At 38.9% G+C, this 26,452-nt stretch overlaps 2 protein-coding genes across 3 annotated transcripts in view; both read right to left on the reverse strand.

The window, feature by feature from the left end:
* The window catches only part of LOC129733131 (60S ribosomal protein L30), a 279,602-nt gene that overhangs the window by 107,935 nt on the left and 145,215 nt on the right, over window positions 1–26,452 (reverse strand). The gene's annotated exons all lie outside the window — the stretch shown is intronic.
* On the reverse strand, window positions 272–964 carry LOC129729183 (uncharacterized). The gene has a single exon (XM_055687673.1). It carries the CDS (start codon window positions 962–964, stop codon window positions 272–274), a length of 693 nt encoding a protein of 230 aa, XP_055543648.1.

Genomic DNA, 26,452 nt, shown 5'->3' on the forward strand with positions numbered 1-26,452 from the left:
TTTGTCATGTTGAACCAAATCTGTACGCATTTCCGATGCTTTCGATGGCAGTGACTCTAAGACTCTAATTCGGCGTTGCAAAAACTCTGGTAAATCCTTTAAGCTGTCCCTTTCGTTGTTTGACGAGAACTGCTCCCAGCCACGGCGCGTATTGGGATCTAATCTAGAGCTCAGAAGATTAACTAGGAGGAGATCCTTATAATCTGCTGGCTGAACTATCTGATCCAAAGTTTGGATACTTCTCTCGAATCCTTCGAGAAGGCTTTGAAGGTCAGAGACAGATTCCTTTCCTAGCGTAGGTAAGCTGACGAGAGATTGGACCTGCTTCCTTTTCAATAGTTTCGTAACGTTTCGTCAAAGTGTCCCATGCAATCTGATAGTTCGGTTTAGTTATCTTTAGCGGATCGATCAATGCCTTAGCCTCTCCTCCAAGACAACCCTTTAAATAGTGAAACTTTTCCACTTCCGGCCTATCAGGTTTCCAATGTATGAGCGAACAAAACAAATCTCTAAAGCTTAACCAGTCGTCTATGTTCCCATCAAATTGCTGTAGCTTGATTTGTGGTAAACGGACATGGTCCATACCACCCTGAATTGTTGTTTCACCTAGCCGTACCGATTGATCAACAGTGGATACCTCCTGAAATTCCTTCGCCCTATCCAGCAAAAGTGATTTGACATCGTAAAATCGGTTCTCGAATTCGGCACGCTTCTTCGAAAACGCTTCATTTTCAGTAAAATCGTCGTGAGTCTCGATCTCGTAGATAGAAACGCTAATTTTCTCCCACAAATCATCCAGACGCTCAAGCCGCACAGTTATTTGACTGGCAGTGGTGCCCTCCGGAAAGCATTCGACAAATCGCGAAATGTTATTGAACGACGTTTGTTGTCCCTTAAGCTTCGTATATAACGACTTCAACGCAGGGGCCTTTTTGCTAGATCCAGATGATGCCGCTGGTGACATGATGCCTGAAGTAGGGTTGATTTATCGAAATGAAACACCGTTGCGACAATCGACGGCAATTCCTCAGGGCAGGGTAGATTTCAGCATCAAAAGTGAAAGAAATGGCGATGTAGTATCCAATGGCTTGCTTCGGCCGAACATATACTATGCTCTTTACCTTTGCTACAAATGACTGCGCTGAATAGCCAATAAAATGGGGATACCAGCACTGCATCGACACACACCGCCTCTCGTATATACTCAGCGTACACCACTCAGTTGAATTGGGAAAAAATAAGGGATGTAGTATCGACAAGCATCCTGCCACGGCAGGGCATATACCGTCTTGTCTCACCTGGGCCAAAACGGCTGCTCAATCAAGCGATTGTGTAGTAGACCAACCAACGAATAAGATGAGAAGAAGTTCACGCCTAGCAGCAACTGTGAGGCTCCAAGGCACTCATGTGTTATAGGGATACCAGCGCAAAAAGAAGTGGTCCAGTATTCATCGGAAAGGGGTGAAGTTTATTGTGTAGAACCCATACAAAACCCAGCTACGGCTGGACATATATTATTGTGTAAATTTACCTGCCGAAAAATATGGCACCGCTGCCGTGTCCACTCCGTAACCGCAACGCTGCTTATTGCTGCCAAAAAATATTCCCTAGCAACGGTAGAGCTAGTAAAATTTCCTCCAGAGTGAATCACGATAAAATAATTGTCGAAGTTTGTGTGTTAGAATTATTAAGGAGGGTAAGGCTGCACATAGACCGGTTCTACTAACCTCACGGAAAAGTAGAATAATCGTCCAGATTAATCTACGAAATCCGAAGCACCTTGATTCCAGAGTTGTATCCGCTCCCAGTTGGTTCGTTGCAAATGGCCACTGATGCCCAAGCCGTGCAAGCGATGAAGACAGTGGTGTGCACCTCAACAATAGGGATGGTCACTCCAATGGCTATAATAGAGTCCTTTGTGCCTATTGTGGGTTGATTGGTCCGGAGACAATGAGCCGACGCCGCGTTCCTTCCAGCAGCAATGGCGTCCTGGGTCTTCGAAGTCCGACCACCACCGGAAAATCCGGTTCGAAGGACCAGCTGTTCGATAGCAAGCGAATCCCACAAGTAAGCACCGTTCCGTCACCTGTTATCTCGGGAGCCTTGCAGTGTGCCCGGCCACTTCCTCCTCAGTGGCTTGCGATTGGCGCGGAAATATATAGGCTCGCCGGCCTCAGCATGCAGACATTAAACAATTAAAACACGCGCATGACACACATTTCGTACAAACTAACACACTTTATTTAACTTAGCACACAATTTATTCCTAATCATAATTTATTCTAAATATTAACCAACAAAATAACAGATAAGGGCTGCGCCCTGTACGACCGCCTTCGATCGTGATCGCTTCGCAACTGAACTGCTCTCCGATGATCTGGATCTGTTGAGCTGCCGCTGCTATCCTTATCGATACCGAAAATTAGGCGAGTACCGATCAATTAACTCCGACAGGTTACCAAGCCGCATGACAATCGGCCGCGGCTGCGTACGTAGCTCCCTGGCGTGATCGCAGACAGTAATCCTCAATAGACTGGTGATATACACAGAAAGTGAGAACGGCCTATCAAGCAACCAGTTCGGTTTAGGAAAAGGTAGGTTCACGGTGGATGCAATTCTCTCCGTCACCAGAACGGCTGAGGTTGCAATCCACCGTAAAAAGAGGGGCCTTCATTATTTCGCGATCGTACCGCAAGGTTCCATTCTGGGTCCGGTATTGTAGAATGCCATGCATGACGACGTGTTAAAACTAATACTCCCTTCAGGGATGGTGATTTTGGGCTTCGCCACAATATAACTCTTGAGCTCTATGGCGAGTCAATTAGAGAGGTTGAGTTAAAGGCCGCGCTATCCATACGCGTAGTGGATGATTGGATGCACTCCAGAAAACTTGAGCTAGCGCACCATAAGACAGAGGTTATCGTTGTAAACAACAGGAAGTCGAAGCAGGAGGCATCGATTAGTGCTGGTGCATGCATTATCGCCTCAAAACGCTCCTTGAAGCTCACATTCGGGAGCCACGTCGATTATACCTGCAGGAAAGCTTCCATGGTTGTAGCGGCACTATCCCGCATGATGACAAACAGCTCTGCGGTCCGTAGCAGCAGGCGCAAAGTCCTTGCTAGCGTGACTACGTCCATACTCAGGTATGGAGGGCCAGAATGGTCCAAGGTTTTGGGTACCTCGTGCCATCGCGGCAAACTCGAGAGTACGTACAGGCTAATGTGCCTAAGGGTCGCGTGCGCGTTAGAGTGGCCATATTTTATATGGCCGTTTTTGAAACTATCAATCTTAATGAGCGCCGGGCTGAAAAAGTTTCCTTTCGACCTCTATAATAAGCCACAAAAATTTGAAGTTGATCGGAGCTTATTTAATAGACCCACAAAGCGCTCATATTATATAAATCGATTTACATGAAAATTGTACGGTTTTTTTCATTTCTTTAACATATATCTCTCGCTAAACGTATTTGAATATACTTATATTTTTATAAAATAATAATTTTATTATTCTTATTAAGGTTTGAAATGATCTATAACTTTTGATGTTTGGTAAAAAGTGCGAATTTTGAATGAGATGGATACTTTTTCGGTATGAATCAACAACATGCAATATAAACTTAAGTTCGTCTCCATTATGTATTAAAACACGGGTATAATCTTTCATAATTCACATCGAGTAATTTTTTGACAGAAGTTTGCTCATTATTTTTCTCTTTGGCTGGGTTACGGTCTAAGAAATCAATATTGAGTTCAAAACTCGGAAAGAAAGAATCGGTTTTATATGAAACGAGATGGGATCACATACTAGTAACTGTTCAGGATTTGAATGCTTGAGATACTACAAGTGATTCTTCATCATTTCAGTTAAAGCGTCTGAAACTACTTTATTAATCTCGGCACATGCGAAAGAATCATGTAGAAAATTCATAAATCGATTAGACATTGAATAGGCTTCGTGCATCGGAAATGTTCCTGAATGTAAAGTTTGACTTTAAAAACAGAAATGTATCGAATGCAATTTAATTCTTCTGTGGTCAATGATCATAACAAATTTATTTTCAGGCAATAAACGTTTGTTGCCATGAATCTTGCGTGGGATGAGTGAAAAAGGGTCGCATTACAACCAGGAAATATGAATGCCAACTCCAAGAGCTCTTTAAGGGAGCTGCGTGGCCGCAAGGTCACAGAGTCCGATTTGCCAAGCGGATGGTCGTAGGTTCGAATCCTAGTAGAATCTGGGCATTCGTTGTCACAAAGAACTTAAGGTTGGGTTTATTTTATTATAATACCTTGGTGTACTTTCTCTGAACAAAATAAGTCCATCACTTAATAAACTGACCAGAAGGTCGCCCAACGAAACTTCTCCAATGAATTAAAATTGGTGATATTTGGCAGAAGGAACGAGGCTTAGTATAGTATAGCGAGTCAGTGTGTAAAAGGAAGGGTAAAATCTTTACACACAAGCAGGGATAAAATGATAATAAGCATGCCACTTCTCAATAGCGGTATTGCTAACAACAGAAGTGCAGGATACAGCAGACACCCGGGTATATCTCACAATAGGTCAACTGTTCTGGTCGCAGTGCCCTGTATGGAAAAAAGGAGCTCTCAGTTTAAGCGAGCTATTGGATCATTGATTGGCTATGAATGAATTGGTTTCGTTTGATGCTTTTGTAAAACGGTTGAAGACAAGTGTTGTGCCATATATTATATTATTGCATGAAAGTTCATAGATATGAAAAAGACGAGTAAGATTGGTTAACTTTCGACCGAACAAATCACTTGAAAGAAAACAGCAACACAAACTTGTCCGAAATACTCCAATCCACTAGCGTATTATGAACCTCTTTGGCGATATTTTTGCCGGAGCTTGAATCAATTTTAAGCGCGCCCAAGAACTTTGCTGTTCCATTGTGACTCACAAAAATTGCAATTCGATCAACATAAGGTATAGAATGGCGGCTTCAAACCCTCTAACGTATATAAGAGGTCATTCATTTATCACATAACGTACTCAGAGAAGGGTGGTATTAAACGAAGCGTTCGACTGTCGGGGGCCCCAATGCAAAATTGCGTTTTTTAGAGGTGGGAGGAACTCAAAATTGTCAAAACTTCCCGTTACGTAATATGTGAATGTCCCTATTGATATACTTTTATAATTAAAGAGTATTTCGACACAAAATATAGAACTATTTTGAGAAACAAAGGCAAAAAACTGCAAAAAGTTGTATAAAACCAGCATTTTTTATGAGAATCAATTTTTTCAAATATAAGCGTTTTGTGGGTCCATTAACTGACCTTGGATCAACTTCAAATTTTTATGGCTTATTTTTGGAGTAAAAAGGGATCTTTTCCCACCCGGCGCTCATCGAAATCGCATGATGTTGCAAAAAAGGCCACTCTAGTGCGCATGCCGAACAGTGTCGTACGAGGCGCTTTATGTCTTGCCTGGCATGATGCCCATCAGCATCATCGTCAAAGAGGATGTAGAGTGCTTCGACCAACGCGACACGAGGGGTATACGCAACACCATACGGTCATCTTCAATGGCTAGGTGGCAGCGGGAGTGGTCCAACACTACAAAGGGTAGATGGACACAACGACTCATTCCAGAGTTAGCATGCCATGGGAAAGTAACTGTCCATCTGACGCAGATCCTGTCAGGCCATGGCTGCTTTAGGCAGTACCTGCATAGGTTCGGGTATACCGAGTCCCCTATTTGCCCCGCATATACGGGTGCGGAAGGAAACGCGGAGCATGTGTTCTTCACATGTCCGCGTTTCGAGCGGGTAAGGCACGAAATGCTAGCAATAAGTGGGACAGACATCACGCCAGAGAATATTGTGCGTAAAATGTGCGAGAATAGGGAAATCTGGAATCACTGATCGTGAATATTTTGCAAGGCACCAACCGACGGGAAACCATCGACATGCCCCAGTTAGTAGTTAACTAACTGGACTGAATAAGTTGCTCTGCTACCCGTAGAGGTAAGTGCTAAAAAGCACGACTGGCCCTCTCCCTGAAGTAATGCCTAACGGCGGTCCCGGAGAGACCAAGGGCTTTAGCTGTCCAGCTTAAGGTTGCTCAGCATGGGTAAAAGCAAGTAGTGTCTGCAGTTCGTGATTCATACGCTTATGCCACTCTTCGCTTTTGTTTTGTACTTCATTGAATATTGTCCGTAATACTTTCCGTTCAAATACGGCCAATGACCGTACACATTTAACTGTATAATGTTTCCTCGGTAAAGTAGAATACCTAACTACTTGAAAACATTTTCGTTCACCGTTGTTCCGTAAAAAAATTATTGAGAAATCGTGAAACAGGATGTGTTTACCGGAATACCGTAAATTTGTTTGCCGAAAAAATCCGTATAACAGCAAATTTCCGAGTTTAGTAAACTAAAATACCGAATCTCGGAACCTTTAACCGAGATTTCGTCGAACAAAAAATCTCTTACCGAGGTTCCGAAAAACTAAACTGTCAAAATAACGAGTGCTTTCGTGTTTCGGTGTAGAAAGAAAAGCAGCAAGTTATGCGGCTGATCATTATTATGTAGAAATCGGCTTTGTTAAGATAAACTAAAATATTGAGTGAGGATACACTATTTTTTCAGATCTTGTTTTTTGCTGCAAAGAATATTTGAAAGAAAAAAACGATTAATTCTTTATTCACTCAATTTTGTAGGTTATCAACTCACCTCGCAGGATGGAAGTCGCAAAGTGATAGACTTTATTTTCTCTATGCAATACAACTCTCCAGTTTGTACTAATACCGTGTTTAGTTAAATCAGTTAACTTAGTAATTAAAAAATAATTTGTATATTTAATCGTTTTGATCATATTCTGGGTTATCCGAAAAAAAAAATCGCAATATACGTACCTCAGTTAATTTTACCGAAGTTCTCGTAATAAGTTGACAGTTGGAATTTCCGAGTATCTCGGCAAAACATTACCGAGAACCTCGTTAAAGTTTGACAGGTTTTAGATTTTTTGCTTTTACAGAATCTCGGTGTTTTGATGTATTACCGAGATTTTTACCGAGATCTCAGCTGTTGAAATTTCGGTAATTTATTTTACCGTGCTCGGTGATAACATCTAAGTGTGTAGAGCTCGAACTCGTTTCATACTGTAGAAATGAATACACTTTTGATATTTTCTAGAAAAACTTTGCACACTTGTGAGTTGTCCTAACAACATTCTTATTGTTTGTTCAATTCGGTTACAAAAATAAAAATACAGTAAATTTAATACACTAAAATCACTTTGACGCTATTTTTTACGCGGCTATTTTTACGCGGGTTCTGGAATTTACACCGTATTTTTTTTAACGCGGATTCCGAAATTTCTTTACTCGGATTCGGGAATCGACGCGTTTTTTGACGTAGGACTACGTCTTTGTTTTCTATACTAGACTACACTTTGTGAAATTGAAAATGAAACTGGCAAATGTTGCGTCAGATTTCAAACGACTATAGCAAGCGAGTCATTTATATGTCGGTGGATAAATAAAATGTGTAACAATTGTTTGATATAACGTTTAACATTGTTGCTTTACTGCTTAATGGCGAAAAAAGGTGAACAGTTCCAAGGTCAAGCTTTCCCATACATTTCCCTCGCTATTGGCTTGCTTCTCGAGCACGGATAACAATAACATGGACGGAATAAATTCCACTGCCTACACATTTTGACTCAACAAAGTGTTTTGGTTTATTCCTCTTTCTCTAAGCTGTGTGGCCACGCCCTTATGGCAAAAATCTACGCTGACCTCGATACAAAAGACTGCGTGTAGGAATTTAGCTTCAGTCTAGTTTGTCACAAAATAGCGAGTGGAGTATAACTGTTAGAGGTACGCGACATTGAGAAACGAGAGCTGCATAGGAGTCAACTTCCAGGCACCGCGGAGCATGTTGCCTTTACTTTGCATACGGCAGCAACAGTTACCATCGTACGCTGCAGGATATTTTGCTAGCACAGATACTGGAGGGCACAGCGGAGAGTAAATTTTATGCGCGGTCAACAAAACATTCAATACTACCGGTGGTGGTGCGATCATCAGCGTTCTGTAGCACGAATTTCTAACTGAAGATTATGGAATCGGTTCTTTTCAGAACTATAGATGCTTGAAGATAACAGTTATGAGAATTTTCACAACTACTACTAAAGTAAAATTTTCTTGTATTCATGCATCGTTAGTTTTACAATAACGACCGTCAAATATAAACGGTAGTGTTGCCTATGAACAGTTTATCGCAGTTTATAACATATATATTTAGTCCTACGTCACCATTTCATACGACCCCTAGGGCTGTATACCTTGTAGTATTTTACGCGGATTCCGGAATTTACGCGGCAAGTATCCCCCGCGTAAAAAGCGAGTTTAGTGTATTTCACCTACACATTTGTGCGTGGCCCCAGCAGGCTTTCTTATGGTATGCTGGTTTTTTACTGATTCTGATCATTGACGGAGTAGCAACCATTGTTGTGTGCGTTTCGTCAATCTAAGCTATTGTCTTATTGAAGAATGTTTAATGAATCAAGTTATCGCAGACTTTTTTTATGATCGTATGATTATTATTTGTTTTTTTTTGACAATTTTTCAGTGACTAGTTTGTTGTTTCCAATTTTCCTTTGATTACTATTTTCCAGTAGATTGTAGGTTGAAGTTCCCCAACTTTTTATTTTCTCCTGATGGCAACAATACAACAAGTTCTGAGAAGCCGGAATTGAATAAAAAATAATAGGGGTCTTCACATCGAGCTCGTATACGAATACCCAGCCGTAAACTGTGTATCTTCCATTACTCGTCAATGGAGGTGAGTATTTTTACGGCTGGGTATTTGTTTACGAGCTCGACATGAATACCCATAATGATTAAATTATTTGTATTATTTGTTAAAGGGTGTTTTCATTTTTTCAGTTTTGATATGATTCAGGAGTCGTATCGTATTCAAACAAATTTGGTGAAGTGCAAATCCCTTCAAACCAGAAGCTCGATTACGCATCTTTGTCCGGACTATCTCTTTGAGTTTATATGATTCAAGAGCTTGAGAGATCGTAGCGCGTAGTAGTGCCATCAGTATTGCTAGATGATATTTAGAAATGCAATAAACATAAAAACCATCCTGCCAACCTTGGAAAGTGTTGTAAATCATCATTCTCCGTGACTAAAGTTTCCTTGAGCTGCCGAGAGGTTATTCTCCGTTAAGAGTCTGGACCGTGCAAATGACCCTGTGAGATGAATACACTTTTTTTTTGCTATACCACCCGCATCCATGTTCCCATCGTTAAGCATCGTTTAAACTGTGCCAAACACAAATTGCAGCTCGACCGCGGAGCAAATCTCAATTAAGTTGTTTTGCTCAATTGCGCGCGCTTTTCTAGATGCATCGCCATTCACGTGGCTTGGCTATCGTTTGAAAAGTTGCAGCCATAAAAATAATTTAAATTCATTTTCCTTTGTGGGGAGAGGCCAGGGTCGCTATCCTGAGGTAATAACGGAAGCATCTTCCATGCCGTGGTGAGCAGTGGAGCAGCGGAGTGCAGCGGAAAGGCAAGTCGATTCTTTCATTTCGATTCGAGAAAAAAAGAAACTGTTCTCTATTCTCCTTTGAGGATGGTTTGGCTTTTCTGGTGTGCACTCCGCTTTAAATTTATTTTGAATTTTTTTCTAGGTCTTGATTTTTACTAATTATAATAGTATTTAAACTGCTTCTTAATTAATTTGGAATCAAACTGAAAGCATTTCTTCATCACAGAAAGTAATTTAGAAAAGATTACATAAGCTTTCTATTTGTAAACGACAAAAAACTCCTATTACGGGTTTGATATTTCATGCTGTTGACGCATTCAGTCGTGCTCGAGTTCGGCAGAATGCCTTATTTTATCCAGAGTAAATCCCGCTAGCTTGGATCAGATACAAAATCGGAACCATAATAACAGGGGACGAGAATAAGTTTACCACCCCCTTTGAGTATAACCCAGAACAGAGTTGCCTTTGTACACTGGTTTTCTCAAATTGCTGCGCATTTCTCCTCGAAAGGAATCTTTCACTGAACGCGAAACGACGGAAGTAATGCTCTGGCAAACAATTAAACTGATTACGAATAGAATTTATTCAATTAAAAGGAAAGCTGAGCTGTTGCACCATCGCCACGGACATTTTTTCTCTATTTTATGCAGGTCGTGGCAATGCGTGCACTAGATTGCCGGAGCAACTGTGTGCTTCCGAGAAAGTGGTGGTAACATTTTTAATTTGGCCGGAGATAAATCAATGGCAAAATTGTACTGTACGATAGTAGTTTTGCGATTTATAAGAGTAGTTAAAGTGTGCCACCGTAGAAAGGCACATGATAAAAGAGGGGTAATACAAGGATGTCGAGCAAAAAACTAAGAGATAATAACAAAAATCCAATAATTTGTGCGAAAATAAAAAAAAATGGTCTAGATATCCGAAGGAAATGTGAGTTACATTGAATTCATCTCAGTCATCAAAACATTGTACCTCTCGTTCAGCAACAACATAATCGCTTCCGTACCCGCAGCAGAGATGTGAATAGCGTATTTATTTTCATTTTTTTTAAGGGGGGAATTTGTTAGTAGCTTAAGTATTTATGATAAATATAAGTAAATAATGAGTATGTGTGTCCAATCACAAATGGTGACTTCTCAACACTGTTAGAAATTTGTAATTTTAATTGTTAGGATTTGTTTGCTTTCGCAATTAGGACTTATCATTCGTAGGGATTTAAACCTACTTGTCAGAAAAGGGGAAGTAAACTTACAACTAACTTAATTGCTAACTTATTGGCTATAAAGAGAGCTTATCGTAGCAATTGAGGATTGCAACGATTTTTGTCGAAAATTGTTAATAATTTTATTTGACATAGTTTCTAATGGTCCAACACCAGTAAGTCTATGTAATTCGAGTGTACCAAACCAAGGAGGACGCTTCAAAATCATTTTCAGAATTTTATTCTGAATCCCTTGGAGCGTTTTCTTCCTTGTTGAACAGCAACTTGACCAGATCGGTACAGCATAAAGCATTGCTGGTCTAAACATTTGTTTGTAAATCAAAAGTTTGTTCTTTAAACAAAGTTTAGAATTCCTGTTAATGAGAGGATATAAACATCTCGTATATTTGATGCACTTGGCTTGTATACTCTCAATGTGCTCTTTGAAAATAAGTTTTTTATCATAAATTAGTCCCAAGTACTTATCCTTGTCGGACCAACTTAAAATAACCCCATTCATCTTGACAACGTGATTATTGTTTGGCTTGAGGAAAGAAGCCCTAGGCTTATGCGGAAAAATCATCATTTGAGTTTTAGAAGCATTGGGAGAGATTTTCCACTTTTGCAAGTAGGAAGAAAATATATCTAAACTTTTCTGCAATCGACTGCATATGACACGAAGACTTTTTCCTTTTACGGAAATGCTTGTGTCATCGCAGAACAATGACTTTGTGCATCCTGGAGGCAAATCAGGAAGATCTGAAGTGAATATGTTGTACAGGACTGGACCCAAGACTGAACCTTGAGGTACACCTGCTCTGACAGGAAATCTATCAGATTTTGAATTCTGATAGACAACCTGCAGAGTTCGATCAGAAAGATAATTTTTTTAATTTTGATTAGAAAAAATTGGAAAATTAAAAGTTTGCAATTTCGCAATCAAACCTTTATGCCAAACACTGTCGAATGCTTTTGTATTTATTTTCATAATAAATCTTTCCGACCTGCATCATCACCCACAACAAAAAAAAAAAAAAAACAATCTTCTCCAGCAACTCGCATACACAACTCATGTACACCAGGCAGTGTGAGCCTCGCTGCCACATACGTTATTGCAGTGAAAATTACACTGTTGACGTTGTGATTTATCCCGATTTACCAAGTCCCCGAGTTTTCTCCAACCCGTGGAAAAGCAAAGCACACCATCAAAAATGTGTCACATAATTTGTTATTCATATATGCTCTCGCTATCCATTCATCCCAATCGACCCGAGCTGAGCCGCCGTCTTCTGGCGCGATCTTCGTCAGTAGCTTAGTTGAAGCGGTTGAGAGCAGCAGGGTGGTTTTGGTTGCATTTCCCACCCGACCAATTCTTAATCCACCGTCTTACTGTACGGCGAAACGTTGAATATGCACTGGAAGAAGTGCACCGTCAAGTGGATAGTGTATCTGCCATTTACTCGACATGTTTGCGCTTGAGAGCAGGATGAAGACGAACGAGCTTTCGCTTCATCTTGATCTTGATGCGGTACAGCACATCACATGCAGTTTCACCTGCTTCCGCCAGCCATCTATCGCATCCGCTTGCTCCTTTTCCCCGTGTTGAGGATTGTCGAGCAAAGATGAAATGGGCCACAGTAATTGTGTTGAATTAAAAAACCACCTGGCTTTTTTTATTTAGGTAAATGTAGACTAAATTAGCAAGGACCACAAAAGGCTTTAGTTATTTTCTCATTAGTAGCGCGTTTTGTGCTCCACCTCTCAGCGATGTCGACTCCGATGTAATACTTCAGTCTAGCATTAATGGGTTGTTTCTGAAGGCAACACGTTTGTGTTTACCCCGTATAAACATAATTTAAAATGTCGAATTTATTTAATTGTGGTATGTCACATATTTTTGCGACGTTTACATTTAAATAATGAGGTGTGCGGCAACTTTGTGGTGTTTTTTGGTGTAACATTTTAATGAGCTTTTGTTAAGTTTGATGGTAGGATAATGGAAAAATCATATTCAAGCTGTGAAATTTTTGCTGATAATGCATAATTCTCGTAACCGGGACAAACCAATAGACATTGTGCTGAAAATATGCTTGATAAATGTAAATCAATGAAGAAAATTGATGAAATATTGGAATTAGATTAAAATGTAAGTCATAAACATCAGGATGGTTGTGTGTAAAAACGCGACCGCAAGTTGACGTAGAACTACACAAAGTTAATTGTTACTTTGCTAATGTACCAGCAGATCTTGTTGATATTGACATCTTCGAAGTTACACATGATATGGTTACTGCAACCGCTAAGGAACTTAAATGTTCGTACACTGTTGCTCCCGACGGTATACCGGCCGTGCTTTCGTGCCGTTGCATTGATGTTCTAGCCGCTCCACTCTGCACCATATTCAACAAATCTCTGGTGCAAGGGAAGTTCCCCAAGGTCTGGAAGCACTTGGTTTTTAAAAGTGGTGATCGTCGTAATGTCAAAAATTACCGTGGAATAACAAATTTTTTTTGTCTCGTCTAAACTTTTCGAGATCATTGTAAGCTCTGTTGTACTGAAATGCGCACGCAACTACATTTTTTCGGACCAGCATTTTGTTCCTGGACGATCTGTGAAGGGGAGCTGCGTAGCCGCAAGGTTACAGAGTCCGCTTTGTCAAGCGGATGGTCGTGGGATCGGATCTTAGTAGAACCAGGCCATCCGATGTCAAAAAGGGCTTCAGCATGGGTTTATTCTCAGGCTCCCCACCCAGTTACCTTTCCTTTCCGCTGAAATCTACAAATACCTTCGCGTGACTTCCTCTTAACAAAAAAAAAATCCCTCTTATCAATAAAACTGGCCAGAAGGACGCACGACGAAACTTCTCCAGGTAATTATGATTGGTGATATTTGGCAAGTGGAACGAGTATCGGTATAGTAGAACAGTAAGCGTGTAAAGGAAGAGTATCACATTACACACAAGCACTGATGAACAATAATAATAAGCATGCCACTCCTCAATAGAGGTATTGCTATTAACAGAAGTGCGGGATACAGTGGACACCCGGACATATCTCACAATAGATCTACGATTCTGGTCGCAGTGAGGAAGTCCATACAGGAAAAAAATAGACGATCTGTGACAACGAATCTAATGCATCTCAGAATTTGAAAGTGAAGTACTAGCTGATGTCATTTACACGGACCTCAAATCTGTTTTTGACCGAATCAATCATCAGATATTGTTGAACTAAATTTCTCGTCTTGATGCTTCATCTCGGTTCGGTTAGTGGCTTGAATCATTCCTGGGCAATAGAATTTTACAGGTACAGCTGAAATCCGCTGTATCGTCTGTGTTCATTAACAAGTCTGGTGTACCACAAGGTAGTACCCTAGGGCCGCTTCTCTTCATTTTTATTCTTGGGATTGATTGCAGATTAGTTTACGCCGAAGATATGAAAATATACTTGACGATTCGCAACATCGTGGATTGTTATCGTTTACAAATTAAATACATTTGCACATTTTATTCTAAGTACTGCAAAATGTGAAGTGATAACACGTCATCGCACTCAAACGCCAATCATTTTTAACTACCGACGGAGAAGCGCTACGCAGAGTCGATTTCCCAATGATCTTGGAGTTATTCTCCGTAAGCTGACTTGAGATGAATGCCACGCTGCAGTTGTTACGAAAGCAAGTAGGCAATCGGGATTCAACGAAAAAAATGCGCACGAAAACCCTTATTGTATGAAAGCACTGTACTAGTGAACAATAGTGTGCCCCCTACTTGAAAACGTTGGTGTGGTCTGGACGCTGCATCAGCTTCATGGAACCTGCGCCTTGAGCGAGTACAGAGACGATTCATTCGACTGGCCCTGAAAGATTTAGCTTGGCGTGATCCTGCCAATCTACCACCACATCCAGACCGTTGTCGCCTACTTGGTATAGAACGGCGCCGTAAGTTACAGCAGGCTGTTTGTGTTGCCAAGATTTTAAATGCTGAATTGGATTCCCTGAAGCGCTGTCCAGAAACCAGAAAATTCCACGTCGAATTTCAAAATGGCACCTGGAGTCGATCTACGGACTCTGGGCATCATTCTAGACTGAAAATTTCGGAAATTTTCATATGTACAAATATATTTTTCACCTTCATTTAGACATGTAAAAGACATGTCTTTCAGTAAATTTTCTCAGCTTTTAAATGAAACTGATAGAATGGCTCCAAGTTGTATGCACATAAATTGAGAGCCACATTATGGAAGATTATCTAAAAAACTTGAAAGTTGAGTAACTCCTAGTAGATTAATGTTAGGGAAAATTCGATTATTTCGATTCGATTATAATTCGTTTGGAAAAAATATAGAACTGCACATTTTTAAATTTGCAAAATTGAGCATTGATTCAAGAACGTGTTTCTAGCATCCTTGACGAAAATCTATTGTATTCTGTGCAACGCAGTCCATCCTATTTTTCAAATTTTTTCATTCTACTATCTACACTACGCCGCAGACTGTTTCCAAAGTTGCTAAATCGTGATCGAAATTATTTTGACCCAAAAACATTGATTTTAGAGCCGCAACGTCTTCAGCAAAGTTGTTCCATTAATTATTCCCTATGTTATAGAAGTTGCTATTGCAGGATTAATCCACTCAACAGTGAGATACAAATTTTAGTTTTTTCTTTCTGGAATATAAAATTCCACTTTGTTCAGCAAAGTTGTAGTAAATTTTAAAAGTAACAACTTTGTTGAAGACATCATTCTACTATCTATCTTTTTAAATGGACTTTTGTGGAGTTTTCCATAGATTACTAATTAATTTTTTTTTTCTATTTAACTTTTTATAGTGATTTTATAAAATTTTTGAATTTTCTACAAGATTGTTTGTTACAATGAATCAAACAATATCTTCGAAGAAAGTTTATTTTTATCTCACATATATTTTTGGTTGTTGACGAATTTTCACTAGAATAATGCGCTAATTTAGACTAAAAACTTACTCTTAACTAAAAAATAATGATTTTGAAGTCATAGTGTCTTCAGTAAAGTTGTTCTATTTATTTTTTTGCAGAAGTTGATGTTTGCTATAATAAAACACACAAGTTCACCGAAGAAAGCTTATTTTTTCTCTTGAATTTTTTTAGTTATTGAAGATTTCTATTAAAGTGATGCACTTATTTATTTACAAATATCTACACAGGAGACAGCGAGAGACAAATGCCTATATCTGGATTAAATATTATTTTACTTATACTTAAATATCGAAAAGGTTTAGTCTGGAGATATTCACAGATTTCAAGAGATATCTGTTAGTGAATAGATGCATTGTTTCAATAAAAATTGTCAATAGCCAAAGAAATATGAGAAAAAATAAACATTCTCCGACGAAATTATTTGTTTTATGATAGCAAACAACAATGCAGAACATTGGAAAATTGTAGAAAATCACTACTAAATGTTATATTGAAAAAATTGACTTTTAGTGGCAATCTATAGAAAACTTCACAACAGTCCATTGAAAAAGGCATATAGAAGTATAGTGCCTTTGGCAAAGTTATTTCCTATAAAATTGCAACAATTTTGCCTAACAAAGTGATTTTTTTTAAGTGAATTAATCATAAAATTGTAGCTTCTATAGAATGAAGAATAATTAATGGATTAACTTTTTTGAAGGCACTATGGCTCTAAAATTTTTTTTTTTTGGGTCCAAATAATTTCGATCACGTTTTTGCAGCTTTGGAAACAATGTGCGCCGCTTAGTTGTTTCGTGAGCTCTCTCCGTAGATATTTAAGACAATCACACGTGTTTTTTCATCATACATTGCTGTTCCGTTTGTTTATCGTCACATCGCTATTTCGTTCAATCGAATTTGCAAGTTAGAATGTCAAGTCTTGGTAAACGAAGCAAAGTCAAGGGAAAGACAAATTCTCGGTTATCTCGTGCTGAGCTCCAATTTTCGGAAGGTCGAATTCATCGTCGTCTGCATAATGATCACTACTGCTCAGGGCTTAAAGCTGTTATACTCCCGAAGAAAACAGTGTAGAATAAGGTGTAATTCGATCATTTCTCAGCTTCGCAAAAACTAAAACCTACCGTCCTTCTAGTTTTAAATCCTGATACATTTTTTTCAGCATTTTAGAGATGTTCCTGGACGATTTTAGCTTTGTCTTGTTGCAAAAGTATTTCTATTTATTTTTTGACGTGGGACTACGTCTTTGTTTACTATACTGGGATGCATTCTGTAAAATTGGAAATGAAACTGGCTAATGTTGCGTCAGATTTCAAACGTTGATAACAGCATAACCACATGATGGATAACAATAACCAATATGTTGTCGGATAGATAAAGTGTATAACAATTTTTTAATATGCTAGTTATCACACTTATTTCATTACTAAGTGGTAATACTGATGAAAAGTTTCAATGACAAATTTACGCGAATAATGAACCAATTACATGCGAGCATTCCTAGCACAGACGACGTGAATGGACACCATCCGTTCCCTGTGATATTCTCTGTATCAATATCGAAATAAAAATTGACAGAGTCTCTCCGTCCCAATAGGTTAATTTATTTTTGCTTCCATGAGCTTAGACTAATATGATGTCTCAAAGGTAAAAGTTTTCCAAAAAGTTTGAAACAATCTCCATTCTTGAACAATTTCTAAACCTGCTTTCAGAACCTAATAAAAACTGATGTATTGAAAGAAAACATGATGGTAAAAGCAGCAGTACCAGTGGAGTAAAGAACCGCAAGTCTCTCATCGTCTGTGATTGCAGCGGTACTCTCCTATTCGTACATTTCAGCGGTACACTTCTGTTCGTACTGCAGCGGTATTATTCGTATTGCAATGGTACATCTTTGTTCGTACATTTCTATTCGTGTGCAATCGAGGAAAACTGCAATGCCGCTGGTGAGGGCAATTGAAAGTGTATCTCATAAATATGATTGGCATAAATTACTCAACAATAATTGTAAATTTTTGCAACGGATATTTATTTTATTTTATCTGCGATTTTCACTAAATAACCGTGACCGGATATTATCGAAAGAGTATATTCCTCAACATACACATTTATAGAAGAGTAAGAACCTGCGAATTCTTGTGAATTTTTTGTTTATTTACTAAGATTCATTCAGAATTTCTTTTTAAATTCCAAAATTGTTAGATGATATATTATTATTTTAAGCTTTACCATAATGAACGTATATTAGCTGTATTCGTAATACAGCGAATGTAGTTGTAGGCAAATGAAAAAAATTGTCAAGCAAAAAACAAAAATGTAATTGTGGATTGCTACGATTTTCTGCTGGAACTTGTTAATAGTTTTATTTAACATATCTTCTTATGTTTGCCAATTAATGAGCCTTTGTAAGTGCTTCCATATTATTTTGAAAGTAAGATCCATATTATAGATTTGAATTAATCAGAGTTAAATAAGATAAAACCATCCATTATGATAACGTAAGTATTATTGGATTTGGTTTTTGAGGATATAGAGTTAATTCTGACTTTGACGCATTGCGAGAAATTCTTGGTGCTTCTTCAACAAGCACGATAAGCTTGTGCCTTGTCAAACACATGTTGTTCGCACAAAAAATACTACAGGCATAATATCGCTAAATATATACGATATTCTTTCGAGTGTTGTTGAATATTTTTCAAAATTGATTTCCAGGGGAGGCGGAAAATAAAAATACGTACAGTCGCTGAGCTGAACTCTCGCAGCTGGTCTCGAGGTACGATGCTGGTCTAACAAGCCAGTCGCCGTAGGTTCGAGTCTCGGCTCGGGAGAGACTGTTAGTGTCAGCAGGATCGTAGCGCTAGCCCCGCAATTGTGCTGTACATTTAACAGTTGGCTGCGAAGTCTGTGTACAATAAACAGAAGGTCGGGTTCCGATACGGATGGTAGCACCAAGGCTTTGCTTTGCTTTACAGTCGCTGATTCTGTCTACAGACTCTGTATATATTTTGTAACAAAAAATCCCCTAATTACAGGGTTTAGTCCCACGTCACTATTTCATACAACCCTAGGGCTGTATACCTTGTAGTATTTATTCAACGTTTATCGTTTCGCATTGTTTGGTGATTCCAAATCAAAATTTTTATGTTTTTTGTTCGAATTTTGTTTTAAAAGACGTATGTTAGCGAGTTTGAATTTGATTTTGTTTCGTTTTCGAATGGTTTCATGTTTTCAAGTTTTTAAACATTGTTTGAATCCTTTTTTCGTGATCTAACACATTTTGTATAGTCAGTTTTTTTCTTAAGCCATCTGGATTTTAGAAGCGATTTCGGGGGTTTGAAACTTACAGTGAAATTACTTCGTTCTTAATCTCCTCAAGCCATTTATCAGCGATTTTGATTCTAAATTTTCTGTTATTTTTTTCAGTTGAATTTGGTCTTAGAAATGTTTGTGTAAAACTAAAAACAACAGATTTTGTAATTTATTTTAAACGATCTATTATAAACATACCAAGGCTTCCTAGAACAAATTTTGGAATCTTAATTTTGGTTTCTTACCATGTCGATTTTTTAAAATCTCTTTTGGTCATTCTCTCAATTTTTTTTGGTAATCTTTATTAAATAATTTGTTTATGGACTAGCTTTAGGAGCGTTTTTCTGGAAGTTTAAAGTCAAGTCAGATATTTTTTCTTTTTCTACTAATTATTCGATAATTGGGAATAAATATCAGGGTTCGGGATTTTTGAAGGATCTAATCTTGTTGCGTGGTTTAAAAATTTAATTCAGATTTTTTTTATTAAGCTCGATACAAATTTGATTTTCATTCTATATCACCCCCCCCCCTTCAAAAATCTTGAAAATACAAAGGGCAAGAGAAAAAAGTTCAATCCGTTTTGTTTATATTTTCGTTTTTTTCGACAACGTATATGATCAATATAGCAACCAACAAGTCCAGTAACAGTGAGAGTGTCGTCAAAAAGTAAGCCAAATATTTAATAATAGTGATAAAGTGTTTTTTTCAACATTTACTTGAATGCAAGTTCCAAGCGATCAAAGATATTCCTTTTTTTCTTCCCGGTGTTATTGATTTGTCGCCCCCTTTTGACTTACTTTGATTACCTTGGACATAAAAAGAATTTGAGGCGATTTGGTTTTGAATTAGACATCACCTTTAGAATTTTTTCAATTATTCTACCTTCAAAATAATTTATTTCGGTGGTTAGCATCTGCCAAACAAAAAATAATTTATTAAAATAGAAGCAACCAACCTAATTTTCGCTCAAAAAAAAGCAACACGCTGGAATTAAATTACCGAAATCAGCACCTGCTTAGAACATACCTTCCATCGTAAGCTTCTGCAAAAAGGTAGCATCGGATTTTTTGCTCTCCCAACACCATCGTACGCTACGATAGGTACATTTATTTCGTTGACACTCAGCTCGAAAACTTGCAGTAAGAAGAAATCGTAAAATAAATAAGCACTGAACGAACGAAACAACAATTGTCAGAAAAACACGTAGCAAATGTCCCACGTTTCCTCTGTCAGCTTCGTCGTTAAACACTTTTTTTGCGACTTGCTACCATTTCGGTTCCGATGCTGTGACTGCCACTGTGTAGTGTCATACAACTTTAATTGTGTCTAATCTTCAACAATAACGGTGGCGAATGAGTGTCGCTACATTGTCGTATATCTGCTCAAGTGTCACGAATTTGAATAAAGCACGCTGTTTTTTGTCGCCCCCTCCGGCCAGAGCGTTTGGCAGAATTCGGGAGCACTCATTTCGTGTGGCATGTCTTATCATAAATTATGCCGCTAAAAACAATTAGCCGGGGATTTGCGCTGGTAGAGCGGAGCTGCCGTTTTTTTTTTGTTCTCACTTTAACCGTAAAGTTGTTCCCTCAGAACTCCGGACCTAAAACGGGGTGCTAGCAGCGCAAGGTAGGTACCAAAGTCAGAAACGGTTCGCTTAACAATTTATTTCCAACGACTTCCAGGACCTGTGTACTGTGACTGAGATGCAGAAAAAGTAGCAGCTTCAGCATCGCAACCAGTCAGTGTTTATCTTCCCTGGACATTTTACTTGGCTGTCGGTTGGTTGGCAAGTGCCATTCTACCCTGCGCTGTATGTGAAGTACTCTCACACTGCATATATGAGCAATGGTGTTCACCAGTTGGAGAACAATCGTACTTTTTTATCAAATTGTATATTTTTACCGTAGCTCAGTCGCCTCAGCTGTGCTGTGGCTTTACTTTTTATTACCATTATTTTCGGCTACATTCGGTGTCCTTTCCGTGCCCGGGAAACCCCCAAGTGTATGTGCGATGGCTACTGCACTTACTACCGGAGAGCATGTTTATGACTTTGAAGTTGATAGTTTTTCATTCGTGGTGAGACTAACACAACAACAAAATGGCATGTTTCCGCAGCTGCTTCCGGAGACAAATAGAACGAGAATTTCCGGAACGAGAAGAATAGATTCGTACGGACGTGATTCCCGGGAACGGGAAAGGTGCCGGACCAAATAAAAATGACGAACCGGTCCGGTTCTGGGTGCGGACTTGAGCAAGGCGAGAAGACTGGAGGAGGTGGTGTGGAAGGGAACAGGAACCCGGGGACGGTAAAATATTGTTCAAATATACATCAGGTGCGATAGTGAAACAATTTTCGGACACCGGAGAAGAAGTTCACCACATGATCCAGTGTGACGTGCTGGGCATTCTTTTAATTTATTCTGTGAAAGCCTGAATACAGCGGAAGCATGTGAACACTGTACTGTCTGATTGGGCTTTGAATTCTGCAAACAAAACACAAGTTTTGGCAGTCTCCGAAGACACGAAAAAGGGCTATGCAGTTGTCATAAAATCAAATGAATAAAAAGTATGTTTTACATTCCCTATGAAGTTTCCACGGGAAATTTAAATGACCAATAGTGTGCGAGGTACTTTTTTATTATACCAGAAACTGTAGTAGCTCGTTAATTACTTTAACCAATGTTTGGCTAACGTTTCGCAGATTTCATGAAAACATAAAGTCGCACACATGGCGATCGATGCCGGAGAACTACGTTCAAAAAGCGTGTTCTAGCTTCCGTCGTTGTCTCGTGGATGTCATTGCTGGAAATGGAGGGCACATCGAGTAAATTTACTGGATAGGATCTTATACAGATAACTAGACTCAAAATTTTTGATATTATTGTCTAAAAGTGTGAAGTACATAATATTTTGAAGACATTCCACAATTATTCGCATTTTCTTCCGCCGCACCCTGTACACACACGCTAACGGTGCACTCACACTTGTTAGCAGTGGCCAAATGACAGAAAGCAAACGCGACGCGACAGACCCGGACAAAATAACTAACATATCCGAACATGTTTAGCAATGCTGTGCAGTAGGGTGTCCCAAACTAACGTTTTTTTGAGTCTGGGGGCTCAACTTGAAAATGATTGGTTATGGTGTAATAAAAAAACTTTTGTGTGGCGACAACACTGGAAAATATTTAGTCGACGTGCTAATTTAAGTTTCATGAAAAAAAAACTTACGTTAGCAATTCTGGTTAATCCGCAGCGCCTACTATGTGCATTGATACGGATTCAAACTAACTAATGTTGCTAAGCAACCGTAGTCAAGAATGGTTGACTCGATGTTGCACACACTGAAGATAATCAGATTTTACAATACAGATACAGGTCGGACTCGATTATCCGGAGTTTTGAAAAACATTTTGCTCCGGATAATCGAGCCATTTTTTTGTTTAAATTTTTAATGTCTCTCATCTAGAACAGTGAGTTTTCTTCCATAATAAATTGTACACAATGCGTGTGCCGACGAAAAAAATTGAAAATTGTCTTTAGACTGTTTGTCGGCGTTTGTTATACATATATACGGAATAATAAATTATGTTATATTGATTATCTCGAAGATGTAAAAACGAAATAAAACAACACTCATGTTTTTTTTCAATTTCTTGAGTGACCTACAACGACCTAGACACTCGAAATGGACTACTTTGTGGATTTCAAGTCGTTATTAATTTCGCTTGATGAGTTTTGGTTCAATAATCCGAGAGTATCCGGAACTGAACCGGGACAGGCCTGCTTGTGGTTCTAAGTACTGCAATGATCATGGCCATTATATTACAGGAATATGTTCCTGCCATAAATCCGAAACCGGTTTACCAATAGCGGTTGTCCTCATCGGCAACAAGAATTCATAATACCTTGCTTCTGGAGGTTATTGAGTGAGAATTGGTTGAAGGAACGACGAGAAATCTACCAAAAACGAACTACCTAAGCGGAACGGGGCTTGTACCGCTACAATTATGAACAACCCCGAACCTCCCAATGACCCGGAAGACAAAAGTACGTTTTAGAAATACAGAAAAAAATACTCCGGATAACCGAACCATTTAATCGAGCCCCCGGATAATCGAGTCTCCGGATAATCTAGTCCGACCAGTATTAATATTGTAAAATCAAATGGCTCAATAACGATTCAAGATAGGATTTTTGTTTCTTTTAGAAAGTTTTGCTCATAAAATTTCCGATCTTTCTGTGGTATAGGATAGTTGCTCAGGATAGTCAGGATTTGGGATCGTAGCGCCAGCCCCGCAATTGTTCTGTACACTAAACAGTTGGCTGTGAAGTCTGTGTATAATACACAGAAGGTCGAGTTACGAAACGGAGAACTTTAAGCTCAAAAACCTCGAGCACTCTTCAATCAGCTGCTTTCATGCTTAATAGCCTTAAAGGGCCAGGGGGAGGATCAGTGTCCTATACAGCGTTAGTTTTGTGCGAGTTTGCAAACTACGGGACATTTACTGGTTACGTCGTTTAACGTTTGCATTAAAAAAATGGACAAAAGTTGCTTATTTTTCAAGGGTTTACCTTACATGACGAAACTGCGCATGCAGCAACCCATGAATCAGCAGGAAAAATTTGACAGCGCTATCAATCAAACTCTAACCGTGATGGCGGAAACAATGAAGCTACTCCGTTCAGAATGATGCGCGTTCAAAAAACGGTTCCCCGTCGCATCAAAAAAGGATATTGTGCGACAGTTTGTGGACACCGGATACGCCCGTTCTGACATCTACAACATCTTGGCACTAGTGAGCAACAATCAGAGCATCCGGTTTCGGACATCCGATGACCCTGAGCGACAAGAAGCTCCAAAGGACGCTGAAGAGGAAGACCGAGGGAAAAGTGCTAACATCGCTGTGTGCGCTTGGCCGGGATGTCGGTGCAAACGGCCAAACAGCGAAAAAATACCTGGTGAACATGAACATATATGTCAGGAAGCAGTAGTCTCGTACACTAGTTTCGGAGCTGCAGGCAATGATGCAGCGGCAGCGGCTGAACAAAATGGTCAAGTCGATATTCCCGGCAAATCAGGACCACCACCGCCACGGTGATGGACGACGAGAACTGTCTCACCTTGGATGGCAACTACTGGCAGGGCTCTTTGTATTCTACTTCCCCCACGAAGGAAGTGAGCACCGAGGTAATGTTTCTTAACGGTCCCCGTAAAGGTGCGCTGTGGCTGACAATCAGCGAGAAGGGGATGTCAAAGCTGCTCTTATTTCGCTCCGGACTGGCTGTGAATTTGGAAAATTATAGTATGGAGTGCCTGCCAGAGGAGGCGTCGATCATTGAGAAATACCATAAAGGCGAAGAAGTGGTGTTCTGGCCAGATCTGGTGTCGGTCCACTACTCGAAGCGATCGTTGGATGAGATGGCGGCTGAATATCGATGTGGTACCCAAGGTGGCGAACCCGCCACACGTCCCCAAGTGGCGCCTCATCGAGGATTTCTGGGCCAACCTGAAGTGTAAGCGTAAGCGTAATCTATTCCAACAATTTTGTCGCGAAAACTGAGGAGGAGTTGATAAATAAAACAAAAAAAAGTACTCAAAACCATGCTTACACGCATGTTTTCGTCCGTAATAGCGAATGTTCCGGTTAACTGCCGGAAGGCTGCACGCATATCCGAACCTCGTTTCCTAAAATAAGACTCTAAAAAGATAAAAATTTCAAATCTGAATCGTTTAATAACGCATTTAATGACCAAACCATCCAGACTAATAGGTCAAAAAACTTCTGAAAGCATGACGACATAAAAGTAAAAACTGACAAAACGCGTTTTCGAAGAACAGGAAAAAATATCAAAAAAGGAAATATGCTTGAATTAAACTGTAAAACATTCCGTTGAAGGTAAAACAAAAGTTAATAATTAAAATCAAGTTGATAATCACGGAAGAAAATTTAAATTGTCTAGACCTAACAAAAAATTAAATAAAAAAGAATTAAGATACAACCCAAAAATATAATATCATGTTTCAGAAAAAAAATCAAAATGTCCGTGACAAAAGGCGAAAAACTCTTCTAAAAGGCCAAATAATGAACAAACTCAAAAACGTCGAAACAGAGAATTCACACTCGATTTTCGTTTTTATCACGATTTTCAAAAAAAAAAAAAAAATCCAAATCAAGAATTATGTACTTTCAGTTGTACGAAGTGTGTTTGAAACAAAATTTTACTTGTGGCTTGTGTCCTTGCATGTCTATAGTTTCAAGGGTACAGATTTATGAACTCATTTTATTTGATCAATTTTCTGGATAGGACAACCAAGTGTCATACCTGTTACAATTCATTTGTGTCATATTTGGTGAAAAATGAACCGTGAAATACGAAATACGTGACTTTGGAGCAAAACTACGTATTATTCAAGCAGTTGATAAAGCAGATTTAACAATAGCTTAAATAGCCCTGCATTTAGTGCACTGCACATTTAACGGAAGTGCGATCCCACTTCTGCCACCACGAATGTTTCGACCTCATGAAATATCTTTGACAATTTCGATTCTCGCTTTTAACTTACACTGAGTTCTGTTAATACGCGACTTTTTTTACGTGATTTTAATTTACACTTTTTTTTACGCGATTTTCTCAAAATTTCGCGATATTTTTACGCGATTTTCTTGCAATTACGCGATATGTGACATGGGAAATATTGTTTATGAGCCAAGATGTAACACACACACAACATACACACACAAACACATGCATACACCTACATACACACACACACTTACCACATAGCGAAAGATTTTGTAACGACGCGATCTTTTTTTACGCGATTTGTTCAAAATTACGCGATTCTTCTTTTGCGCGCACGCATCAATCGCGTAAAAAGAGATTAACATTGTAAATCTAGTCTAAAATAATTTTGGCCGGTGGACACTCTTCTTTTCTTTGATTCACAGCTCACTATTATTCTCACTATTATAAAAATCACAGCTACTTATTCAATCTCCCATCATAATAAGCTACTTATTTTTATTTATTAGCGATCAGATTGTTACAAAGGACAATGATCCGTGTTGTGTCTTCAGCAGGTATGAGAATAAAATTGTAATTTTTCCAAATAATATTCACTCACTCTCACATCCACCCATTCTTTATTCTCTACATTCTCAAAGTTATCGAAAAAAAAGCTGAACTGAATTAAAACTTTGTGAAGAAATGTCCTTGAGATGTGTGGATTGTGTGCCCCAACAATACCGCCGAACAACATTTTCTCGTAAAATATAAATATCTAAAATAAAGTACAAAAAGCTAAATTTTAAGTAACTTCTATAAAATATACTCTATAACTTTGTACCCAATGAAGACAAGAATTTTGTTCGTTCAGCAATGTTTCATATTTTTATATCTTCTATAACTTTGCCAAAAAGAAATGAGACGCTCCAGAAGTTTATTATTTTGGACTCTTG

This window comes from Wyeomyia smithii, chromosome 3, assembly GCF_029784165.1.
Source record: "Wyeomyia smithii strain HCP4-BCI-WySm-NY-G18 chromosome 3, ASM2978416v1, whole genome shotgun sequence".
NCBI classification, from domain to species: Eukaryota; Metazoa; Arthropoda; class Insecta; order Diptera; family Culicidae; genus Wyeomyia; species Wyeomyia smithii.

Excerpts from the sequence above, each read along its gene's own strand:
- LOC129729183 (XM_055687673.1), bottom strand. The coding sequence starts at position 964 with ATGTCACCAGCGGCATCATCTGGATCTAGCAAAAAGGCCCCTGCGTTG.